The sequence below is a fragment of the Schistocerca gregaria genome, chromosome 2 (assembly GCF_023897955.1).
Source record: "Schistocerca gregaria isolate iqSchGreg1 chromosome 2, iqSchGreg1.2, whole genome shotgun sequence".
NCBI classification, from domain to species: domain Eukaryota; kingdom Metazoa; phylum Arthropoda; class Insecta; order Orthoptera; family Acrididae; genus Schistocerca; species Schistocerca gregaria.
This window is the reverse complement of record NC_064921.1, coordinates 1022810428-1022822999: the sequence shown is the minus strand read 5'-3', so window position 1 is coordinate 1022822999 and position 12572 is coordinate 1022810428. Positions and strand designations below refer to the sequence as shown.

At 38.3% G+C, this 12572-nt stretch overlaps 1 protein-coding gene across 1 annotated transcript in view; it reads right to left on the bottom strand.

Moving 5' to 3' along the window:
- The window catches only part of LOC126335530 (hexosaminidase D-like), a 220891-nt gene that overhangs the window by 159890 nt on the left and 48429 nt on the right, over positions 1-12572 (bottom strand). The window contains exons 4-5 of the mRNA XM_049998898.1: positions 2203-2367; positions 1928-2111 (exon numbers count right to left, since the gene is read on the bottom strand). Coding sequence (XP_049854855.1) covers positions 1928-2111; positions 2203-2367 — 349 coding nt within the window. The remainder of the gene's footprint in view (positions 1-1927; positions 2112-2202; positions 2368-12572) is intronic.

The following is a 12572-nucleotide window of genomic DNA, read 5'->3' as shown; positions in this document are numbered from 1 at the left end:
AATCAGATATGGGCAAGTTCATCTTGAACACATGATTAGGGTGGAGAGAAGTCTTTCTTAGGAAAGATATGCTGTGTGAATATAGTTTCTTGAGAGATAGAATACTGAAAATATTGAGCCTTACTCTAAGGCCATATATTACTGGTCTAGTACATATACTTAATTAAGAAATTATGAAGAATGGCACCTGAGTCCGATTTTTGCATGCTGACTCCAATCACAGTTCAACAGATTGAAGCATTCTACTATGCAAAACTCAAAAGTTACTAAGTACTCAAAATGTAGCTCCGTCTGCATGGCTGCAGTTACCACAAAGGGATAAACTTGTTATATTTAGAGCTGAAAAAGAGACTTACCGAAAGTGTTGTAATTCAGAACAACAGATAAATGCTATGGATAATCCTAGTACAAAGAAGTTTGTATCTACTAAAGAAAAACATGCAGAGCAAACAAATATTAAGTAACTTTCGATGTCTAGGGATATGCTCTAGGTACAAGGCAGAGCACACATTATGTACCCAAAAAACAATATACCCTAACGTTGAGGGTAAATTGTAAAATTCAACTAAGGGTGAAAACTTGCGAGATGTCAAGAGGATCCCAATACTGATATAAGCAGTTAAACCCTTTGAATATGGTGTTAACTATAAGATTAATACAGAAAATCTAACAACACTTCCTTGGGAGCCAAGCACAGATGTTATGCATGATACAATAAATAACAGTAAAAGGGAGGTGTGGTATCTCATAACAGACATTTAATTGCTTACATTTATGTAATAACAGCAGCATTATTCATCTGAGTGACGAAATTTGTGGTGTTACACATCCCTACAGGTGAGTGGTGTGTATCCTACATGTACCTACCAAACGAATGATAGTTGTGAATGAAAACCATATAATAGTTTAGTGGTTAAGACTAAAAAGCTATATCAAGGAGGGGGGAGTACGTTGCACACACCTTTTGAAAATATTGTAATATACCCTAGATCTCTATATTTTAAATTATTGCAAAAAATATTTATTGTTTTTAATGAAGTCTTCTACCAGATTCCATAAATATTTTAAATTTTTCAGTTAAACTTAACCCATAAATTTAAGTCTCAGTAATAGATGTGACTTTTCACAATGAATGCCATATTCAATATTTTCAAACAATGGAAAATCCAGGATGGAATGTAACAGTATTATGAAAAGGGAAGTTGCTACTCACCATATAGCAGGGATACTGAGTAGCAGATAGGCACAACAAAAAGCTTTCACCCAGTAAAGCCTTCTTCAGCAATAGAGATCACACACACACACACACACACACACACACACACACACACAGACAGACAGAGAGAGAGAGAGAGAGAGAGAGAGAGAGAGAGAGAGAGAGAGAGAATTGATATGCTCATTGTTGCACAAGTTGAGTAATTTCCACTGAAATTACTTGAGGCATATTTAATACTGAAATATTTAATATGAATGAGTGAGCAGTGGCCATTGTCAATACGTTTTTGGCTTGGTAACTGTCATATTACATATGTTAATGTGAGGAAAGACCTCAATTCCAACCAATATGAGCGAGTAATTCATCCACAAGAAAGATTAGCAACGAGCAGTCACAGCTGTCATTATTTTCTCTGGAAGAAAATCAAGTAATATCTGAAAGAAAAAATTATTATTAATTTATATTGATAACCAGCTTGATGATTTTGTTACATAGGTAACGTTTGTTCTGGATATATCAGTAGCCTATCAGCATATTACTTCTAAATAAGAACTATGTTATTAAATAGTAAAGTGAAATAAAGAATGAAATAACTGGTGCAATAGGTGCATTTTTAATTTGACTACTTTGACAGATCCTTTAAAATTTTCTGTCTTTTAGTTTAAAAATTAAAAAAAAAGGATTGAGAAAAACAACTACAACCGCACTTACCATTCATAACAGAAGAATCAATACTACGAAGCATGTCATCCCACATTATGACACGTAATGTGGGGTAGGTATCTCGAACAAACTGGGCAACTCCCAGAATGTGTTCCAGGAATAACTGTGCTTTTCCATGTTTACTTGTTTCTATTCTTCGAATGCATGTTGGACATATGCCTAGGTGCCAAACCTAAAATTATACAGGTATGAGTAACAATGTTTTTACACTACGCATGAAATGATATAAAAAGCATAAAACAAACAGATAAAACCAAACATACCTCATCAGCACCAATATGTATGTACTGAATGTCAGGGTGAAATTCAACAATTTGTTTAATCAAAGATGTAACAAGTTTCAGTGCTCCTGGATGAGATGGACACATTGAGCTTGGGTAAGCTGCCACTTCCCGCAGAGATACCCATTCTTTGTGTTTTAAAACAAACTGTAAAATGACACACAGTTGTTGATTTCAGCATGACAATAATTGTCACAGAAGAAATATAACATGCTTAAATCAATTAAAAAATAATTCACCAGTTACTGAACCAGTAAATTTTATGTTGTCATCACAACCATTTAGACAAAAATGTAGAAAAAGCCATCATAGTGATTATTATAGTGGTGGCACTTTAATTCACTACTTTTTATAATTGATGAACGTCTGTACCAAATAAATGGTGTATGCAACCTACATCAATATAAATGTCTAATCTCGATCAATATAAATCTAACATTATGAAAATGCATGCTCACCATGTATATGTAGTCAATTTGGTCTGCATTTATTTACGTGTTACACACACATCAAATGTTAAATCTCTATGATACTACTACAGAAATACATATTTTATAATACATCATTTACTGAAATACTTTGGTCCACAGCCAAATATACCTTCATGAATTTCTAAAATACTTACAAAATTGTGAAAGCCAATTTCATTATTATGGAAGTCCCAACAATCTCTAAGGGCTTCATCTTCCGTACTACAATGAAACGGCACCATATTCACCTGATGATTGAGCTAACTTTCTACATATAGAATTTACAGCAGATTTGGTGTCTTGGTCCATCTTTTTTGTTGTATTTACTTTAGCCCATACACAAAAATGATTTGCCTTTTCTATGTACATCTGTTGATTGTATGAGGGTGGATCAAAAAGTAATTTCCCCTGTATCTTAAAAATTTACAACAGCAAAATTAATAAAATTCATGGCCTGCACTGCCCTCTATAAGACACTACTGTTCAACGTAGTCACCATGCATTTCTACACATATGCACCTCTGCTGAACCCAGGCGTAAAAACCAGTTTGGGAAAATTCAGGGTTTTGCTTCTTGACTCATTTTTCTCAGAATGATTTTAAAGCTGTTGACTGTGAATTATGAACCATCTGCCTCTTCAAATCACCTTGACCGGTGTCTGTGACAGAGGTTGTCGGCTGTCTGTTGTGCAGTTCACTTGCATGTTTGTTTCTCTGTTACCAAACTTCTTCACGCAACCTTGCACATTGCTGATGTCCATTACAGCATCCCCATATGCTTTCTTCATGGACAAGGTCAAAATCTTAGATCAAAAAACAAAACCCTGAATTCTTCCAAACTGTTTTTGACACCTGGGTTTAATGATGGCGCTAATGTGTACAAATGTACAGTAACTATTTTAAATGGTAGTGTTGTATAGAGCCAATGGCTTTGCCACAGTGGTAACACCGGTTCCCATCAGATCATCGAAGTTAAGCATGGTAAGGTTGGTTAGCACTTGGATGGGCGACCGTTCAGTCTGTCGAGCACTGTTGGCAAGCAGGATGCAACTGACAAGCTACTTGATGGGGAAGTAGCGCTCTGGCCATGAAAACTGACAATGGCTGGGAGAGCAGTGTGTTGACCACATGGCCCGCCATATCCTCATCCAGTGATGCCTGTGGGCTGAGGAAGACACAGCGGTCAGACAGTGCTGTTTGGCCTTCAACTGCTGTTAGGACAGAGTTTAGTTTAGTTTAGTTTAGGTTTCTAGTATTATGTAGGGGACAGTTCAGACTATGATCTGTACTAATTCTGCTGTTATATGTTCATTATTGGAATTTTTATGACAAAAGAGGCATTTACTTTTAGATCCCCCCCCCCCATATTAATACATAATTGGAAATCCTGAGTGAAATAAAATAATGCAAAGAGTAAAGGTAACTGCTCCCCATACACTTGAGGCATTTTTACTGTCCCACTTGTACAAGCTTGCACACCGTAGTAGGCACCAAACGTAACACCGCTAAGACAGTTACTACACTACACTTAATATTACTGCATATTGGAACTTCTTCACCTGTGTAGACTGTAAAACATGAACAATAAAAATGGCAAAAGAAGCTTATGTTATAAAAACGTGACAGTCTGTGTAGCAGTCCAGGTATCTTGTGGATAGAAGTTTGTTCTATACGTGGGTATGGAAGCTAACAGGAGTTCGACATAAAATGATGAGCAAGCAGCATACCCCATCATCAAGTGCAATACCACCACATCATCAAGTGCAATACCATCACTGTGCAGAAGTTGCTGTCTCATATTATATATCTCACTGAGGACACCAGAATTAACTGAGGGGAAGCAAGAGTTAGAAAGGTCAAAATGTCACTGTTAACTGTGGTAAAGATGTGAGGTAAAACTTTCCAGTACAATATTATAATGTTTGTGGTAAGTGGCTCTTTTTCTACAGTACAGTGAATGAGTTGAATATATTCTGTTTCTGTGCATTTTTTGATGTAGTTGCACTTTACAGACACACAATTTGAAGCTACAGTCCACAAAAACTACTTTCTATGGTGCTGAAATTGTACTCTCTTTTCAACCAATCCCCCCCCCCCCTCTCTCTCTCTCTTATCTATCTGTCTTTTCTTTTTTAGAAGGAGAGGGTCAATGTTATCTCTTTCAGTTTGGTACTCAACTGACTGCAACACAGTACTCTGCCACAATCTCAAAAAAACTTTCTTAGCCATGCATGTGTAGTGTGACTAAAATGCTTTTAATGCAATTCCAAAGAGATTTCCTTATAAATCCATACCTCAATTCTCATATTTAATGACTCCTAAGGATAAATTTCCTCCTAAACAGGTTGACCACTGTCCAAACTAAGTCCGAACAGAGCTTCAGTTGATCTGCAGATTGCAGTTTGGCATACTAAGATTAATGATAGTGACACCATTTGAAATGTAAACCACAAAGGCCAGTAAATTGCACATATATCTTTCAACAACTCACTAACATACAGAGGATCATATGGCTGCTGGATCAACTTCTAATACTATTAATTCTGCCATGTACAAAAATGCTATGTGATTTCTTGAGTATCTGGTCTCAAACCACTGCAGTGCCGTTGGCATGTCTCGTATGACAGTGCAGAATTTGTTGTTACACCTGGGAATAGGAGGTCTCTTAAGACATTTCAAGACTTTAGTGTGGATGTCTCAGCAGCATGATGGATCATACGTGTAGCATAGCCCACCTAGTCTTGCATACTGTCTTTCTAACTAACTAATTATACAGTGCCAGTTCATTCAGCTGAGCATCCAATTTGGTGGCTTCTGTCTAGGAAGTGTATCCAGATAGGGAAGTGGATATCTGAGTGCTGAGCAGTGTCCACTTCCCACTCTGCAGATGGTGCTCAGGAGCCTTGTCTCTGCGCTCTCTGTTCTGATTATGAAGGCAGTAAGTGTGCTGAGTTTAGAGATGAAGAGTGTTTGCAGCAATCAGTCTAGGGTACAATAAATCTACACTGATGAGTATGTATTCCTGTGAAACAACTTCAGCCATTGGAACAGGGTCCCACTGTGGGCCCGCAGGACACCAGATAGATGTATCGACAGACTACTGCATGTGCTGGGAGGCATCTATTGGTGGTGGGAGTCGACTGGTGAATGCAATGGCATTCTGTTGTTTGCAGTGATGAAAGTAGGTTCTGTCTCGGTTGTTATTCTGGATGTACAAGTGTATAGTGTAGATGTGTCGATCAGCCTATTCTGGATTGCATTCACCCATGACACGAAGGTTCTACCCCAGGATTGTCAGCGTGGGGAGAGGAGGAGCATCAATTACAACTCATAGTCACATTTGGAATTTCTACAAGGTAAAGTAACCAGTGCCCGGTACATTGGACAGACTGGTACCACCTTGCTACGGTAATTTAACAACAGGAAGATGATGTGCTTTTTCAGCAAGACAGTGCACATCCACATGCAGCTGATGTTATACAACATACTCTTTGTGGTGTACAATAACTCCCTGGCCACCAAGATAACCACATATCTCACCAATTGAACACCTATGTGACATGATGAAGCAGGAACCTACTTACTCTCCAGCGCCTGCAAGAACCGTTGCCGAGTTGCAACAAATGGCACAAGATGTCTGGGCACTCTGTCACAATCCACCACCTACCACCTTTACAATCTCATCTACATCATACTCTGCAAACCACCTAATGATGTGTGGCAGAAGGTACTTTCAGAACCACTGTCTGATCCCTCAATCCCTGTTCGACTCCTCCTGAAAAGTGCTGTCCTGAAATATCAATAGTAAATCTCCATGATGCACAGCGCCTCTCTTGTAACGTCTGCCAGTGGAGATTGCTTAGCACCTCAGTAACGCTCTCTCGCCAGCTAAATGATCCCGTGACAAAACACACCGCTCTTCATTGGATCTTCTCTATCTCTTCTATCAGTCCTACTCAGTCCTCTGAGAGGGCGAACAAGTGCCTTATAAGCCACTTCTTTTGTGGACGAGTTACATTCCCTTGAGATTCTGGGTCTGGTATCTGCTTTTCCCACTATCTGTTTTATGTGGTCATTACAATTACAGTCGCTCTGGATAGTTATGCCTAGATATTTTGCGACAGTCGCTGTCTCCAATTGTTTGTCATCAATAGTGTAAATGTACAGTAGTGGATTTCTTTTCCTATGTATGTGCAATATGTTACATTTATTTATGTTCAGGGTCAACTGCCAGAGCCTGCACCACTCATCAGTTCTCTGCAGATCGTTGTGCAAATCCTTACTATCTTCTGGCATTGCTACTTTGGTATAGACAACTACATCATTAGCGAATAGCCTTAAAGAGCATCAGAAGCTTTCTACTATATCATTTATATATTGTATCACACTTCGCTATGGTACTACAGATATTACTTTTATACCTGTCGATTTTGTTCCATTAAGAGCAATGTGTTGAGTTCTAACAGCAAGCAAGTCTTGAATCCAATCGCAAGTCTGCTCCGATACTAAATAAGCTTTACTGAAATCAAGGAACACGGCATCAACCTGAGTGTCATTGTCCATTGCGCTCCTCATGGAGAAACAGAGTGAGCTGAGTTTCGCAGGATCTCTGTTTGTGAAATACATGTTGATTTTTATAGAGGAAATGTTCATTTCCCAAAAAAAGTCATAATTCTTGAGCATATCTGTTCTACACTTATATAATTAGCTTGGCAGGAATGGAGACTCTCTCTTAGGAAGGCATCAAGCAAATTTTTATCTTCTGTTTTAAATATATATATTTTGCGTTTATTTATAGTGGTTTTGGTTGATATGGATTTGAGCCTCGCTACAACGACCTTGTGTTCACTAATCCCTGTATCTGTCACGACGCTCTCTATTAGATATACACGTACACCTTTATTACCACCTGAATGCGTACATTATGTACTGGTGCAGCTGTCTGGGCACCCTTTGCTGTGAAATGCGTGTTTCACTTGGTCTGAATTTGCTATCATGTACACCCACTATGAGGGATTACCTGTCAGCTCACTTGACAATAAAATGACCTTGTACTTGAGGGTGCCACATTTTTATTTTCTGGCAGTGTATGTCTATGTTAAAAAGCAGATAAAAATTTGCTTCACATATTCCTTCCAAACTATGTACATGTAGACCAGATGCAGTGTGAATTCAAAGAAACAGTACTGATAGCCACTGAAAGTTTCATGTAAATTAATAAGAGCTGGGACAAATCTCCTATGATACATAAAATAGATCAGGAACCTGCTGAAAAAAAAAGAAGATTACCCCCCCCCCCCCCCCCCCCACACACACACACACAGTATGGAAGAATGCAAAATCTCCAAGAGTGGTGCTCTTTTACAGAACCTTGAAATTTGGTGTGGACTTCAATGCAAGATGCTTTTGACAATTTGCACAATGAAGCTCCTTCTCAAAAACGGCAGGTAATCCAAAGGGATTCTGGCTGTATGTAATGCATATCAGCTGCAATACACAATCAATATCTTCACTGCATGAAAGCAATTGTAGTGTTACCAATAACAGTGCCACTAAAGTACAATTGCCAAACATGGTTTTCTGATATTCCTCTACCAAAGACGATGCAGTAAATATTCCAGAATTTGATTAAAGAACAGCTGTCAGCATGAGTAATTTGGAAATAGATACCATGGTGTAATGAAGCATCTGATGTCACTTCATAAAGACAAGTATTTCAGTTAAGATGTGCACCAATTAGGTTCCTTTCAGAGTGTACTGATGAAATGGCTCCACTTTTAGCAATTATGTACACCTGCTTGCTTGACTGGAAAGTTACACTTGTCTCAAAAATTCCAAAGAAAGGAAATAGAAGTAATCCGCTGAATTATAAACCCATTTACTACTGATATCATTTTGCAATAGATTAAGATATTATGAAATAACTAAAATGAAACATTGATTGACACAAGGATTCAAAAATATCATTCTTTTGAAACACAACTGGCTCCCCATTCGCATGAAATAATGAGTGTTATTGACAGGGGATCTGAAGCTGATTCCGCACTTCTAGACTCGCCTTCTCCCAACAGCTTTCCTCACGTCCACATTTGACATGCATACTGCACACATCTCCTCCTTGCCCCTCTCTTTGCTAAACTCTGCCTCCCCGTCTCTCTGTGCACCTCATCCTCCCACCTCTACCTGTCCACTTCCTTCATGCCCATCTCCTGTGTTCCCCTCTCTCTATCCATCCCATCCTCCTTCACACTCTCTCTGTCCAAGTCATCGTCCTCCTCCTCTCTCAGTTAATTAGTCAGATTAATATTATAGATCATTAGAATAATTCTTTTATCCAAATTATGTGCAATGAGACAGTTTATAGGATATATACACATAATTACATGATTAGTTTTAACATTACTGAACATACTGTGTTTTTACTCTTACTCATGCAACTATACTTAAAAAGAAAGGGTTTTAAAACAGAAATTTGTCCATGGTACAGAAGCAGTTGTCCAGGGGAAATGATTTCACATGAACTTCAAAACTTGCTTTGCTACCTGTCAAACTTTTATGTTATTGGGCAAATGATCACAAATTTTTGTTTCTACATACTGAACCCCTCTCTACATAACGTTTTTCCACTAGTACTGAAGGTATGGACATCAGCATTCTTCAAAAATTGTGAAGGATTATTTATGATGAATTTCATTAGTGAATACATGTACTGTGTCACTGTAGTTAAAATGCCTAGCACCCTCCATAGGTATCTACATCTCGTCAGTGTGCGAACACCACATATTATTCTTACTGCTTCCTTTTGTGCAATCAATACTTTCTTTGTAGCTGAACTAAACTGTCTGAGAAGCTCATTAATATGCTTCTTCCACTTCAAGTTTTCATCAGTTAGTACACCCTTAAATTTGGCACATTCTATCCTATTTACTGACTCCTGCCCATGTTCTACATCATCTGTTTTTATTACTCTATTTGTTGCACAGAATTGAATATAGAGCATTTTTTTAAAAATTAGGTAGAGTCCATTTTTGGAGGATCATTAACTAATTCTTTAAAAAACATCATTAACAATCTCTTCTGTTGCTTTCTCTTTGATAGGATTTGTTATAACACTAGTATTATCTGCAAATAGTAATAAATGTGCTTGTTGAATATTACCTGGAAGATCATTCACATACATAAGGACTAGGAGTGGACCCAAAATTAAACCTGTGGGACTCCCTTTGTGATTTCACCACAGTCTCTAAAATTTTATACCTTTCCAATACAGTCTGAATTATTCAGCACAACCTTTTTGCACTCTGGCGGTCAAATATGATTCAAACCAGCCATGAATAAAGCAATCAGTTTCATACAACCTGAGCTTTTCTTATTGTTGTTGTTGTTGTTGTTGTTGTCTTCAGTCCTGACACTGGTTTGATGCAGCTCTCCATGCTACTCTATCCTGTACAAGCTTCTTCATCTCCCAGTACTTACTGCAACCTAAGTCCTTCTGCATCTGCTTAGTGTATTCATCTCTTGGTCTCCCTCTATGATTTTTACCCTCCACACTGCCCTCCAATGCTAAATTTGTGATCCCTTGATACCTCAGAACATTTCCTACTAACCAGTCCCTTCTTCTTGTCAAGTTGTACCACAAACTCCTCTTTTCCCCAATTCTATTCAATACCTCCTCATTAGTTACGTGATCTACCCATCTAATCTTCAGCATTCTTCCGTAGCACATTTCGAAAGCTTCTGTTCTCTTCTTGTCCAAACTATTTATCGTCCATGTTTCACTTCCATACATGGCTACACCCCATACAAATACTTTCAGAAACAACTTCCTGACACTTAAATCTATACCCGATGTTAACAAATTTCTCTTCTTCAGGAACACTTTTCTTGCCATTGCCAGTCTACATTTTATATCCTCTCTATTTTGACCATTATCAGTTATTTTGTTCCCCAAATAGCAAACCTCTGCTACTACTTTAAGTGTCTCATTTCATAATCTAATTCCCTCAGCATCGCACGGCTTTTATCATCATTTTGCTTTTGTTGGTGTTCATCTTATATCCTCCTTTCAAGTCACTGTCCATTCCATTCAACTGCTCTTCCAAGTCCTTTGCTGTCTCTGACAGAATTACAATGTCATCGGCGAACCTCAAAGTTTATATTTCTTCTCCATGGATTTTAATACCTACTCCAAATTTTTCTTTTGTTTCCTTTACTGCTTGCTCAATATACAGATTGAATAACATCGGGGAGAGGCTACAACCCTGTCTCACTCCCTTCCCAACTGCTGCTTTCCTTTCATGTTCCTCGACTCTTATAACTGCCATCTGGCTTCTGTACAAATTGTAAATAGCCTTTCGCTCCCTGTATTTTACCCCTGCCACCTTTAGAATTTGTAAGAGAGTATTCCAGTCAACATTGTCAAAAGCTTTCTCTAAGTCTACAAAGGCTAGAAACGTAGGTTTGCCTTTCCTTAATCTTTCTTTTAAGATAAGTTGTAAGGTCAGTATTGCCTCATGTGTTCCAATATTTCTACGGAGTCCAAACTGATCTTCCCCAAGGTTGGCTTCTACTAGTTTTTCCATTCGACTGTAAAGAATTCGCATTAGTGTTTTGCACCTGTGGCTTATTAAACTGATTGTTCGGTAATTTTCACATCTGTTAACATCTGCTTTCTTTTGGATTGGAATTATTATATTCTTCTTGAAGTCTGAGGGTATTTCGCCTGTCTCATACATTTTGCTCACCAGATGGTAGAGTTTTGTCAGGACTGGCTCTCCCAAGGCCGTCAGTAATTCTAATGGAATGTTGTCTACTCCCGGGGCCTTGTTTCGACTCGGGTCTTTCAGTGCTCTGTCAAACTCTTCACGCAGTATTTTATCTCCCATTTTGTCTTCAACTATATTCTCTTCCATTTCCAGAATATTGTCCTCAAGTATGTCCCCCTTGTATGGACCCTCTATATACTCCTTCCACCTTTCTGCTTTCCCTTCTTTGCTTAGAACTGGGTTTCCATCTGAGCTCTTGATGTTCATACAAGTGGTTCTCTTATCTCCAAAGGTCTCTTTAATTTTACTGTAGGCAGTATCTATCTTACCCCTAGTGAGATAAGTCTCTACATCCTTACATTTGTCCTCTAGCCATCCCTGCTTAGCCGTTTTGCACTTTCTGTCGATCTCATTTTTGAGACGTTTGTATTCCTTTTTGCCTGCTTCATTTCCTGCATTTTTATATTTTCTCCTTTCATCAATTAAATTCAATATTTCTTCTGTTACCCAAGGATTTTTACTAGCCCTTGTCTTTTTACCTACTTGATCCTATGCTGCCTTCACTACTTCATCCCTCAAAGCTACCCACTCTTCTTCTACTGTATTTCTTTCCCCCATTCCTGTCAATCATTCCCTAATGCTCTCCCTGAAGCTCTCTATAACCTCTGGTTCTTTCAGTTTATCCAGGTTCCATCTCCTCAAATTCCCACCTTTTTGCAGTTTCTTCAGTTTTAATCTACAGCTCATAACCAATAGATTGTGGTCAGAGTCCACATCTGCCCCTGGAAATGTCTTACAATTTAATACCTGGTTCCTAAATCTCTGTCTTACCATTATATAATCGATCTGATCCTTCTAGTATTTCCAGGATTCTCCCATGTGTACAACCTTCTTTTATGATTCTTGAACCAAGTGTTAGCTATGATTAAGTTGTGCTCTGTGCAAAATTCTACCAGACGGCTTCCTCTTTCATTTCTTTCCTCCAATCCATATGTTTCCTTCTCTCCCTTTTCCTACTCTTGAATTTCCTTATAGAGTATCATGATCTATGCAATCAAAGCCCTTGGAGAGATCACAAAAAATACCAACAGGTGATATATTATTATTTGAGGCTCGTG